Genomic DNA, 12999 nt, shown 5'->3' with positions numbered 1-12999 from the left:
ATTCAAAAACCAGCTGTCTCTTTATTGCCCTCTGGTGGACAGTAAAAAGTACCTCACCTTGAGGGAACTGGGACACTCAAAAATAAAAAAGAAAAGATCCTTTACAAATGGAAAATATCAAAATACACTGCCCACGTGGCTATCAAAAACATAGAGTATATACAATGGAAATATAGCCGATGCTACCCTGCAGTCAGAGAACAAGCGTACAAAAACTGAAAGCTCATACATGATCATCTATACTTTTTCTCTCACATCCGCACATACACTCGCTCTCTAAGCATTTTAGGGACACGCAGACATACACACAGACTCGTAACAAAAGCGCACATCTGCTTACAAACCCGCTGTTTCCCACCCTGCCCAAAGTCAAATGTTTAACCCGGATTCCTCCCATCTTAAACTTGTCTCCTGATTGGCTGGGATAACATGCCACTCACTCCCTCCTCAACTGTCTTTCTCTAAAGCTGCTGCAGCCAGAGTGACTGTGGTGACGGGCTGGCCTGTGGCGGTGGCCAGAGTGACTGTGTTGACGGGCTGGCCGAGGCCATGCAGCTGCACCCGGGCGAGTTTCTTCTGCTCGCACTCCGTCACCAGGCTGTTGAGCTCTGCGGCGCTGTATCCGATCAGAGTCCTCAGGTCACACACAAACTTGTAGACAAAGCGCTTGCCCTGCACTTTGCTGATCATGTCTCCATCATAGTAGTACCTGTTTAGATGAGACAAGATTGATGGATTGAGTTAGTTTTCTTGTTGAAGTGTTAAGCAAACATCAAATAACTCCAGATTACTAGCTACATCCCTCCAAAAGCACTTAAACTCGAGAGGGGAAATGATGCACTCGCACCTGAGAGCTCTGCTCAGCTTCTCGTAGTTCATGGTGGGCTTGTTCTTGCGCTGGCCCCATTTCTGAGCTACCAGCTCAGGCTGATTGAGTTTGAACTCGCCCTCCTCTCCCACCCAGGAAATGCAGTCCCGAGAGTCCTTATCCGTCAGCAGCTCCAGGAGAAACTGCCACAGCTGAATCTGACCGTTATTACCTGAGAGGACATACAGCACAATCATAAACAATTCTACAATCATTTATTACCGTTTTGCATGTGAGATGATCATTCTTGTTTTTTTTAGCATGGGGTTTTGGCAAAATTCAGAATTGAAGGTATGACTCACATTTAATTCATGAGATATGATTTGAATTGAACACACAATAGTGTGTTCAATTTAAAAGAGAAGAAGAGGAAAATACCGTTCCACCTCTATATAGATCATATAATGAAAGATTAGATTATATTAGCATCCAAAATTTCTCCAATATGTACACTGCCATTAAAATGTTGGAGGGTTAAAAAGATTTTTTCTTTTTCTTAAATGTATGCTCAACAAGGCTGCATTCATTTGATCAAAAATAAAAGTATTGGGAAATATTACAATTTAAAATAAATGTCTTCTATTTTAATATATCATAGCAAAGCTGAATTTTCAGCAGGCATTAGTCTTCAGTTTCATAAGATCTTTCAGAAATCATTCTAATGTGCTATTTTTGTATTCGAAAACATTTTTGATTTTTATTAATAATTAAAACAGCTGTGCTACTCATTCTGTGATACATTTCTTGATTCTTTTTTCTATTTGAAATACAATATATATATATATATAGTTTTTACTGTCACTTTTGGTCGTTTTAAAGTGCCCTTCCTGAAAAAAAGTATTCACTTCCCATTATACTAGCCCCATACTTCAAAACAGTCATTTAAAATTTTAAAAATAAATTATTGATATCATCATCAATATAACATTATCTAATATATTGCAAATAGCAATTTATACTGATTATTACACCACTTACATGCATTTATTTCTAACAAACATGATACTGTTGATAAACCAGACCTTTTACACGTGCATATTTGCTATATTTGTTTGTATGTACCTGTGCGGTTGCCAGGGGAGCTGCGCTCCTCTCCTGAGATCCGGGGGGCTCGGGGTGTTTTGTTGTGCTTCATCACCTTAATGGCTGTGGGTGTGGCCTGCTGCACAGGGGCAGGAATGATCTGCACAGCTGGAGAATATCAAGAAACTGTGTTACCCTGAAGACCAACACATTCTCCTTTCATCGAAAAGCACACAAACTGCCAAGTTTGCAAGTCATGTGCAGGTTATACAAAAAGTGTTATTCAAGAATATGTACTCAAAAGGTGCTGTTGTTGATAAAATGGAGCAGAAGCAACTGCAAAAACAGACAAGATTCAGGATCTACTGATACTCACGTTGATCAATGGTGACTGTTGCTTCCTGACCCTGATCCTGACTCGCAAGTACATCTGCACAGAGCATTACAGAGATTGAAAACAAGCTTACGGTATTGTGACAGAGAAGGTTTTGTAGGAGAACACACACCACCCACAAAACTTACACTTGCGTAGAAGCTCCAGGTGGCTCCACAGGATCTCTCCGCTGGGCACGATCTGGAGGAACTCCTCCTGGCTGAAACCACAGAGCTGGCGGCCGGGAATGTGAATGCCACCCACCTCCATTTCCTCAATGCCGAACTCTTTCATAACCCAAACTGCCCAGTGGATCACCTGATCTGCTGTCCACTGCACCGGGTCTGACAGACAGACACATAAAGCTCATTAAATGAAACCGCTACGGACTAGGGATGTAAAAATGCACAGATCTGACAATGAAAATCTATTGCTGCATTTACTGGATTTAATATTTTAAATATTACATGTATTACATGTTCATTTCTTTACCAAAAAAAACAAACAAGACAAACTACTCCTGACTTCATGCCGATGTAAACTTTATATGATTTGTAACAAAATAATTAAACTGTGATTTCTTTAAACATTGTCATTTCAGGTTTCATGATTCATGAAATTATGTAGTAGAAATGCATACAATACTGTGCAAACGTTTGGAGCGAGCAAGATTTTTTTCAAGAAATTCAGACATTAAATTGAGTAAGGTGACAATAAAAAAACAATGTAAAAAAATTTTTTATATTCCATATAAATGCTGTTCTTTTGAACCTTCTATTCATCAAAAAATTCAAAACAGAATTGTTTCATGGTTTCCACAAATATATTTCAACACTGATAATAATAAGAAATGTTTCTTGAACACCAAATTAGTATATTACAATGATTTATGACACTGAAAACGGGAGTAATAATACTGAAAATGCAGCTTTGCCATCACATGAATAAATTACATTTTCAAATATAATGAACAGAAAATATCCATTTTGAATAATATTTCACAGTACTGGTTTTACTGTGTTTTGTTCTAATAAACGCAGCCTTGGTGAGCATAAGATACTTCTTTCAAAAACTTTTAAAAATCTTACCAACTCCAAACTTCTGAACAGTATTTGTGATAATATAGTACTCATTATATATGCCTACACTCTTCAACAAAATCCATTCAATATTTAGATTTAAACCTCAGAAACATGTTAATAACAATGGAATACTCACCATAGGGAATGTTCAGTCGAACCTGCTCCTTGCGGTATCCTTCCAATGCGGCCGCCCAGCGGGTCACCTGCTCTGAAGTGTCATCAGGAATGGCGGCTTGCTCCACCGCAATCACATGTCCATCCTCCACCAGATGGGCTTCCTCGCCAGCAGCCGCATCCGGATCGATCACCATCTCCACAGTCTCCACGGGCTTCACAATCTCCAGAATATTCAATTTCTCTTCACCTAAAACAGACCACAAACGCACAAGCAAGTCAAGTTTAGATTTTATTATTGCTGTAAATTGGTAGTTGTGGCATAACTTTTTAACAAGGATTTATTTTATTAAATTTATAGAAATATATAAGGGAAACTCTCTATTATGTAGCTGCTAATTTTATTTTAAGTTGTTCCACTATATTTAATCATGTTTTTGCCTTCCCTAATTCATTTTAAATGGTCCTTCCTTGGTGTGATTATTTTTTTAAAGAGCAAATACTCGTGTAGTCTCTCAATTACTATGAGCTCGTAAAAGCTGCATGCATAATTACAGAAAAATGAGCAAAGTGCTGTTTTAAACAGCACATCACCCCGCAGGACACGTTAACTACCCAAATATTTTCATTTGTCTGAAGGGCATGTTGACAAGTTGAGATTTAACCAACAGCAATATGAGATCATTGTAAACTGTCACCCGGTTTCGTGACAATCTGCACGCTGAGCTGTACGGTGCCATCTGTCTTCACTCCTTGATCGAAAAGACTGTGATCAGGATGCAACTACACAAGGAAAGCAGCAGAGACAGGGAGTAAAAAGAGCTTAGCCCATGAATACGATGAGTGCACTTAAATAAGACTGCATTAATATAGAAGCACATACTAGGATGTCCTGCAGACAAATGTCATATCCATCCAGCGGGACCTGAAGACGAGGCTCCAGTAACTTCTTTAGGTTACCGATCGGCTCATTGATGTCAATGTCTTGAGTAATCAGTTCAGCTGCTGTGATGGTTTGCTCCTCAATCCTGACATTTGGACACAGGAAACAGATCATTTCATATGCACAAGATACATGTTGCACAATGAGATGATTCCTCTAAACACATCAAACAGAGAAGGAAGGAAAAAAAGGAAGCTAAAGACAGAAAAAGCACTTACCCTTCCTCTAGACACTCCTGTTTCTCCCTACCATCAATCTCAATTTCAATCATCTCCTCTGTCTCACTTTTAGACATCCCTTCTATTCCTTGTCCAACTATAAGGTGAATAAAAAAAAATAAGAATTTTTTTTTTTTTTTGCAATTTCTCACAAGAAAGTGTACCATAGTTATCCGTAACACTTTAAAGTCTCATTTGTTAATACAACTGTTTGTGAATACAGCTGTTCATTGTTTGTACATGTTAGTTCACAGTGCATTAACAGATTAGATTTTTTTTTAATGCATTGGTTAATTTTGAACAGTAACTACGGTTAATAAATGCTGCAGTTGTATTGTTAGTTCGTAGTAATAAATACCTTATTGCAAAGTGTTACCTAACTATATACTTCAAAATTAAAATAAAAAATGAATATTTAATTTTACATTCTCGTCAGCATTTTCTAATGAACACACAGTTATACAAAATATATAAATGTGCTTCAAAGTTACAAATGTTCAGATTAACGCACTCCTGCGGTCTAAGAAGTCCAATAAACTCTCAGGCAACACCGAGGCTTTGCTTGAGCACAGGCCCACCATGGCATTTTTCCCACATTAGCACTCTTATTAAACACAGGAGATGTATTATTCATTAAACACGCCCTCCATTTGGTCAATCCGTTTATTATTTTCGTGTGTGGGTTTGAACGCAATATTTTATTAATGTAATTTCCACCGGCGACTGGGTGGGAAGACGACGCGCGAATCGATTCAAACGCAGTTGCCATGTTGGGTTGCTTTTGGGTTTCGTAATATAAGCGCGAATTTGGGCGTAAAAGACGACTTTTTAAAACTTCTGAAACTTTCAGGGGTAGCTACACATCAAGACTTTTGATTCTGGAAAGTTAAAACGGAAATGGAAGAAACGGAAACAAAACAAGAGAAGGGCAGATGTAAAAGCAGCCGGAAATCCTGGCCGAAGTCACGGCGGCTGACAGACTTCCGAAAACAGCCGTGCGCCTGAAGAAACGGACGGAAACATCACGGTGTTTAATTACGCGCTTCGTGCGGAATATAGTGTCTGCGGCAGGTACAATCCACGGATGGAATATGTATGTATACCTGGCCTCTTTGTTAGCTGCTTAGCTGATGCTGACGAAAGACAGAGAGACACGCCTGGTTGACTGAATATCTGCTCGCGCTGACAGCTTGCGCTAACTTTTAAGAAAAGTCGCGCGTTGTCTTTCACGACGGAGTTATAAGCGTCGACAACGTATTTCGATGGAAACTGATATGTTTTAAATGATCCAGAATAAAGTTTACCTACTGCTCGTCGGACGTGAGAGGGCTGGCTTACAGTCAGTTCTGTTAGCTCTCCAGCTAGCTCAGTTTCCCCTTTGGGTGCTAACAGTTAGCTGGCGCAGAAAGCGGGAAAACTGACTCGCTTATAACCTCACACATATGCAACATACTCATTATTGCCCTCGTTTATCTCACATGAATTAGTGTTGCGGCCAAACGTACCTCTTTATCCCGTGCAGTGAGTGTTGGAGTTTTTGCGCACTAAAGCTGGGTGTCAGAGGCTATAGTTTAGTGTGTGTGCTAATAAGTTGAGTGAACGTTCATGCTGGTTTTTGGTCAACATTGCATTGGGGGCGGGGATGAGCAGGAGGCCTCGCTGCCCACTGACAGCAACATACTCCCCACTGTGCAGTTTTTAACTATAAATCATAATGTATAAAGGTATTTATATGGTTATTAGTGCCAAATAATAGTCAATAGCAGATACCGTCTTAAGTGTGAAAAGCGACGCATTATTGGATACTCAAGTACACATTTATTTATATATCTTCCGTTACGTGTTTTGTTTTTTATTTTATTTGTAAAAACTGACACCCATACAATATTTGTATTTTTATGTTTGTTTATTATCTTGTGTTATATGTATGTACCTCCGAACTCATGTACACAACACTTTTGTGTTTTTGCACACTTTATTCTTGAGTGATTTTTTTTTTTTCCTGTTGATGGACATTAAATATTTTTATGTTTAAGAAATGTCTCACTGTTTTTGGATGTGACCACTAACTGTCTCAAAGCCAGTTATTAAATAAACTTGGAAAATCAAACTGATTTGTGCATTTTTTCACATTGAAAGTATATGCCAGTCACTTAATCTTTAAAGAGAGGAATCAGTATTGCAGTGGAGTGTGGATAATGCATTTACTTTATTTTACATGTCAGTTAATGTAACAAGACCAAGTCATTTATTATTTTATACACTGTTGGTTGATTTGAGCCACATATGAACTAAACCAAATAGTTAAATAAGCTCAGACACATTGTTTAACACATTGTTGTAAAAGGAATGGCCCACTCAAAAAAAAAAAAAAACTTGTCATTTACACACCTAAATGTTGTTCCATACCTGTATAGCTTTGTTTCTTCTGTGGAACATAATTTTTTTTTTTTTTTTTTTTTTTTTTCATAGAACATCAATTAACTATTCATTTAATAAACAAATGCAATATCATTGAGAAATACCCATAATTAGAAAACAGATGATACTTCTGAATGAGATGTGTAGAAACAAGTCAAGATGCTTGTGATCCATTTCTACTAAACATTGAACGTATGTTGATTAAATACTTTAGAGACATCCTGAGACAAGTCAAGCTTGTTTCTGCTGTAATAAAGTGGACCATCACATCTGTAGTTGGACCTCTATGCTCAGTGGCTTGATGATTGAAACTAGGGCTGCACGATGTGTCGTTTAAGCATCGATATCGCGATGTACGAATCCACGATAGTCACATCGCAGGATGTGCGATGTAGGCTGTCGTAGTTGATCCGTTATTCAATAACCGTACGGGCCAGCTGCTCCCCGGCCCTTGACGAATGTGATTCGCGGATTAATTGCACAGCTTAACCATCATAGAGTGAAAGTTTATCATTTGCATGTGTTTTTAAGTCCTGTCAGTTTAACAGGGCGCATATGAGAGAGAGAGAGAGAGAGAGAGAGCGAGAGAGAGAGAGAGAGAGCCCCGGCTGCGCGCTCACCTTCACCGTCTTCAAACAACACATAGCGCTGTCTTGCTCTCTCTCCCTCGCGCATATTAATCAAAATCAATTGATACGATGGTGTCAAAAAAAAAAAAAAAAAAAAACTATCCAGTGATGAAATGTTTTCTGTGTTGTCAAATCTTGTGCGATATCCTAAACTGCCGAGATAATTACACAACGCGTGCCGTACACGTCTGATTCGCGAACTAATGATTCCTTTGAACCGATTCAATTTAATGAATGGGTTTAAACACCTGACCTGTCCAACACTGAACTCACAAGACGTCTGAATTATAGCCTTCATTGTTGAAATCAAAAGTTGTACAGTATTTGTTAACATAGTTAATGCACTGTGAAGTAACATTAACAAACAATGAACAGCTGTGTTTTTATAAACTAAGATAAACAAAGATTAATAAATATAGTAACAAAAGTATTGCTCATGGTGAGTTCATGTTAGTTAATATGTTAACAATTCAAACCATATCCTAAAGTTACAAACAAATAATTTACTCTAACTTAAATAATACTCTGATGTTTAAATCATTTAAAATGAGAATGTAAGTTTGCTCACCCCATTTTTGTTTGTAAGAAAAAAATAGATTAGATTTCATATCGCAATATATATCGCAGAAAAATAAAATATCGCAATGTCATTTTTTCCCAATATCGTGCAGCCCTAATTGAAACCATAATAAAATAAAATAGTGCAACATTTACAGTCTCTATTCTAGGTTGTGAGAAGTCAAACAGATATGAGACTATTAGAATACTACACGGCATCTAAAAATAAATGAAAATAAAAAGCTTTTTACAGTAGTTCAAAAGAAACAGCAGAGATTAACCATAACGTGGGTCTGTAGTGGATGGACCTCAACACCAGGGGGCGTGTTTTCTGCTCTGATAGGCCATCAGAGCAAATCATAGATATATATACAAGTGCACTTGATGTAAGACATGGTTCTCTAGTCTTTGAGGTCACTTAAATACACTTCTTTTAGCACAGGGCTATCTAGTATGTGCACGCTCTTCATAGCACAAAGGATTGTGTGTGTTTGTAGCTTCTCGGCTGAGGAGAGAGATGAACAATGGGATGAAGACTAGTCATTATTATAAAGAAAAATCTCTACAGTGCCATTACTGTAATTTTTGATAGGAAACTTAAAGACTTACGTCTGGAGGGTTATAGCTGGTCTTTGTTCTGCTGAAAAGTGAAAAGAAAGAACCGTTTTGTTCCTAATGGTCTGTTACGTATTATTCTTATACTGTAGATTAGAGTGCATTAAAAAATACTGCATAAGACGTACCTTTGTTTGGTCTCTCTTTTATTCTCTGTTGGTAAATTTAAGATCAGTGTTAGTGGTCAAAGTTAAATAGCCTATTTAGTTTGTGTTTGAGTAAAAGGTACTCACTGCGGCAGCAACGACAGCACCCTCTTCTGCAGCACAGACAGATGGCAACACAGCATGAGAGGAGGAACAGGAACGCTCCCACTTCTATGGCTATAACTATTGTCATGTTTAGCTCAACTACAACAGAGCATGTCAAACAAATATTCATTTACACTCTGTCCAGTTAGTCAAGGTTGTAGAGGCAAATCTAATTCAGTTACCCTGCATCGCTCTAGCCTTTTGACTTAAACCTGATGTTTTGTTTGGCATCTAAGCAACTATGACTAATGTGCTTTTGTTGTGGTCAAAATGACCTCAAACAGAAACAACATTACTAGAATACCATTCAAAGGTTTGAGGTTGATACATTTTGTTGAAAGAATTACTGTAATATTGTGAAATGTTCCAAGTTAAAATAACTGGTGTCAAGAAACATTTCTGATTAATATCAATGTTGAAAACAGCTGTGCTGCTTAATATTTTTATGGAAACAGTGATACATTTACGTACATTTATGCGATAATCTCACTTTTCGATCATTGTATCCTTGCTGAACAAAAGTATTAATTTGTTTCCCAAAAAAAAAAAAATCCAATTGACCCAGTTGCCAGTCACAAATTTCTGAAAATCACAAGTCTACTTTGTGGTAAAACAGAGGAATTTTAATGGAAAATAATTAAATAAATTTGAAATTGCCCTTCATTTTGTCTCTTGGCCCCCAAACAAAACCAGTATAGTAGTCAACCTCAACAGAACATAAGGGTTTTTCTGCTACTGTACCTTTAAGACTTTGAGGTAAATACCTTCTTAGTACACTTTCATGTTACATTCAACTCTATTACAGTATTTCAAAACTTCAGTGTAATTTAAACTACCAAACTGAACTTATCTTACATTCAGTTATCTTCATATGCCGTCCTGCACAACTTTTGGGTGCCCCCACCCCATTGGAGGCCTCACATCGATACTGACCCTCATCAGATTTTGACACTGCCTTGAACTTCTGCTCAAAAATAAAGGGAAAAAAACACAGTCTATATCAATCATACTTGCACATCATGAATGCATCAAAGCCAATCAAACATAAGCAGTGTTTGTTAGCTATAAGGGGAAAAGGCTAACAGTTTCAGGCAGTTTGTTAGTATGAAGCAAAAAAAAAAGAGATTATAGCACTAAACCAACCAGAGTCCCTGTTTTGGGGTCCAGGGTGTAGTTGATTTCAGGGAGATTGGCGGTGTGAAGTGGTTTGTTGTCTTTGTACCAGCTGTAGGTGGCAGCAGGAACACTCAGTTTGTCTTTACAGCGGAGCTCCGCAGAAAATCCTTTCATGACTGTTTCTGGAACCTCACATAACGGCGCATGTGGTGCCACTGTCCATGTAAGACAGAGTTGCATTACATGATCATATTGCTCACTGATAGAAAGGTTGTGCTTAAGGCTAAGAGTTAGGCATATTGTTGGTGCAATTGCACATGAAAATGACAAGATTGAAAATTTAAGAAGATTTTTATTCCCACCAAGCACATTGAGGGTGACAGTGACCTCCCCCAGCTTGATTTTGTCCTGACGGGCTGTGACTTCACAATGATACACTCCTGAGTCTTTCTGTGTAACACCACGAAGAGTCATTGTTGCCCCATCGATGGATGCACGGCCCTTAAATGAACCTGGTAATGATGAGAATAAGTCAGAACAATTTAAAGAAAAATATATGTAATGAGTACAAAACAAATATTCACTGAAATACATAAGGTGCAATCGTGTTTAGGGACAAGGTTGCAGTAAATATGGAAATGGGCGAAACAACAACCTACCTGTAAAATCCCCATCAAAATAAACATACGAAACATCTTTGCCTCTCTTCTTCCATTCAACACGTGGGTTTGTTTCTTTCTCTGTCCTGAACTCACAGGAGAGGACAGCGTCTTTGCAAAGAACAGACAGAAGTATCAAATCAATACGGTCTGAAAGCTTTTATATAACTAAACGTGTCCAGCTGTTTATCTGAAGACTAATGACCTTACTTGTGTTTTCATGTACCTCCACTCTGGCTTTGCTTGTCGTCACAGTAACAGGATCTGAGCTGGGAACTGGAGGAGAGGGAAGATACAAATGAACACTTGAAAGTTGTAACACACTATAAAAATTCCCTCCCACAGCATTTTTATAATAGCAAACTAAGGGGGAATCGTCATGTTTGGCCCACAGAGTTTTTGATAAGGACAAACTGAAATTCTCACACGTAGGCTGTTGATATAAGCTTAACTTAACCCTGTTGAATGTTGAAAAAAAAATGCATCTTGCAAATATTATAATATTTAGGTAAATAGGAAGAATACAGTAAATAGATTTGAGTTTCTTCTCAAATGTGAAACCTCACTAACATGCACTCCCCGCTCTGGTGGTGCCAGGAACAGGGATGTGTAGGAATTTATGTAACGGATGGATGTTCTCACACAGTCTGTCTGTGTTTAATGGGGGGTGGCAGTCCAAACCAAGCCTGATAACCTACTCACTCACTGAAAAACATGCACTACTGGGGAAAGTGAGGGAAAACACTTTCCTTTATCTGCATAAATCCTTGATATGAGAATAGAGAGAAAAAGGCTGCAAAGGGTCTTTTTACCCAGGGATACAAAGACTTATGCTGCTGTAACTTAAAACCTCTTCAGCTGGAAGAGGACTGGAGTTAAAGCCCACACCAGAAGGTATTTAACAACTCTAACTAGCACTCAGTGGCCTGAAACAGAATAGTTATCAGAATAAAACCAATCAATTTGGTCAAAGTCAACATTTAATAGCTATATTCTTAATTTGTAATATCCATTCTTATATAAAAATGACATGTTATGTAATGATCAAAACATCTTTTAGTTTACATATATCTGGATCTCTAGACTGGATGGGATCAAGAATTTCTCATGGTATGCCAAGTAACCATAATCTCCATGATAATGACCAGTACACAAGGAGTCTGTCAAGGGGCATCAGTGACATGAAAGGGTTCCTGCCACATCAGACTGAAGTTCAGATCTGGACAACTTCTTCACGGACATTTTATCACCCTCAGGATCTCATGTGTTCAAATACTGTTTGAGAAGTTTGTGTAAACGAAGTGTTTTACAAGACCCCCACCCACCCTATCCAGACCCTCAAAGCATCCATCTCTCTTTGAAAAAGCACACACACACACACACACACACACACACAACAATCATACAGTATTTTGAACCAAAACAAAGCTGGTGGTGTGAGAGACAAATAAAATAAAACAAAATGCAATTTAAATGTAAAAATTATAAAAACATTATTATATTTTACAATAGAAATAATTTATTACATATAATTATAATTATTTGTAATAACTTTTAAACATTATGATATTTTGTCTATGTTAGCAGCTCCTTAACACTTTAAAAACAATGTAGAATAGAATTAATTAAAATAAAAGGTATAATTCTTAACAGAGAGGCCTAAATATACATTCAAATTATCCATCAAAGTTATGAACTGTATTTTCCAACTCACCCCTCAGAATCCTCAAGCCATTTCATTTAGAGTGAGAAAGTTCATTTTTTCTTTTAAAATGCCCAACCAACACAGAAAACATAAACTAAAAAGCGTCAGATAATGAGCCATGCAATCATCATACACTTACAGCAGAGCAGCATGAGAAGAGCGGGGAAGGTTATTATGTGTGTTGTGCTCATCTTCAGATTGTCCGGCTGGTGCATGAGCGCGTGGATAGTCTGATGTGATTCTTGCTCTTCGGATGTTTTTCAAGATAGTATTGCGCGCTCCCGTCAGAACGCTGCGCGAGCACGGCGCAAGACATTTCTCGATGACTTGCATACGAGCGACGTTTGTATAAGATAAAATGGTTTCTCATCATGGTAGGCTATTTTTTTGTAGGTAAGCATGGTAACCTTTTTTTTTTTTTTTG

At 37.9% G+C, this 12999-nt stretch overlaps 2 protein-coding genes across 8 annotated transcripts; both read right to left on the bottom strand.

The window, feature by feature from the left end:
- Nucleotide 1: 1 nt before the first annotated feature.
- Nucleotides 2-6275, bottom strand: LOC109056373 (GA binding protein transcription factor subunit alpha). Of its 6 annotated transcripts, none has more exons than XM_042731609.1 (10): nt 6127-6275; nt 4622-4718; nt 4344-4488; nt 4159-4243; nt 3483-3710; nt 2414-2608; nt 2268-2321; nt 1931-2059; nt 848-1040; nt 2-709 (listed from the first exon to the last, which is right to left on the bottom strand). In XM_042731609.1, exons 2-10 carry the CDS (start codon nt 4696-4698, stop codon nt 448-450), a joined length of 1368 nt encoding a protein of 455 aa, XP_042587543.1. In that variant the 5' UTR covers nt 4699-4718; nt 6127-6275; the 3' UTR covers nt 2-447. The 6 variants fall into 6 exon arrangements, with proteins under 6 accessions (XP_042587543.1, XP_042587544.1, XP_042587545.1 ...); XM_042731610.1 differs by lacking the exon at nt 6127-6275 and adding an exon at nt 5926-6086; XM_042731611.1 differs by lacking the exon at nt 6127-6275 and adding an exon at nt 5930-6086.
- Nucleotides 6276-8665: 2390 nt separating this feature from the next.
- Nucleotides 8666-12893, bottom strand: LOC109056412 (junctional adhesion molecule 2A-like). Of its 2 annotated transcripts, none has more exons than XM_042731615.1 (10): nt 12715-12893; nt 11081-11146; nt 10871-10981; nt 10574-10723; nt 10239-10426; nt 9951-10059; nt 9078-9194; nt 8973-8997; nt 8839-8866; nt 8666-8734 (listed from the first exon to the last, which is right to left on the bottom strand). In XM_042731615.1, exons 1-10 carry the CDS (start codon nt 12788-12790, stop codon nt 8696-8698), a joined length of 909 nt encoding a protein of 302 aa, XP_042587549.1. In that variant the 5' UTR covers nt 12791-12893; the 3' UTR covers nt 8666-8695. The 2 variants fall into 2 exon arrangements, with proteins under 2 accessions (XP_042587549.1, XP_042587548.1); XM_042731614.1 differs by having other exon boundaries at nt 8839-8869; nt 12715-12889.
- Between the last annotated feature and the right edge of the window lie 106 nt (nt 12894-12999).

This window comes from Cyprinus carpio, chromosome B9, assembly GCF_018340385.1.
Source record: "Cyprinus carpio isolate SPL01 chromosome B9, ASM1834038v1, whole genome shotgun sequence".
Taxonomy (NCBI): domain Eukaryota; kingdom Metazoa; phylum Chordata; class Actinopteri; order Cypriniformes; family Cyprinidae; genus Cyprinus; species Cyprinus carpio.
This window is presented reverse-complemented; position numbering and strand designations above follow the sequence as displayed.

Coding starts and splice junctions, on each gene's coding strand:
- LOC109056373 (XM_042731608.1), bottom strand. CDS start 5,202: ATGGTGGGCCTGTGCTCAAGCAAAGCCTCGGTGTTGCCTGAGAGTTTA. Junction 4,719..5,132: donor GGACTTCTTAGACCGCAGGA/GTGCGTTAATCT, acceptor TTCACCTTATAG/TTGGACAAGGAATAGAAGGG. Junction 2,609..3,482: donor TCGACTGAACATTCCCTATG/GTGAGTATTCCA, acceptor TCTGTCTGTCAG/ACCCGGTGCAGTGGACAGCA.
- LOC109056412 (XM_042731614.1), bottom strand. CDS start 12,790: ATGCACCAGCCGGACAATCTGAAGATGAGCACAACACACATAATAACC. Junction 10,060..10,238: donor ACCCCAAAACAGGGACTCTG/GTTGGTTTAGTG, acceptor ATTTTTGAGCAG/AAGTTCAAGGCAGTGTCAAA. Junction 8,870..8,972: donor AAAAGAGAGACCAAACAAAG/GTACGTCTTATG, acceptor TTCACTTTTCAG/CAGAACAAAGACCAGCTATA.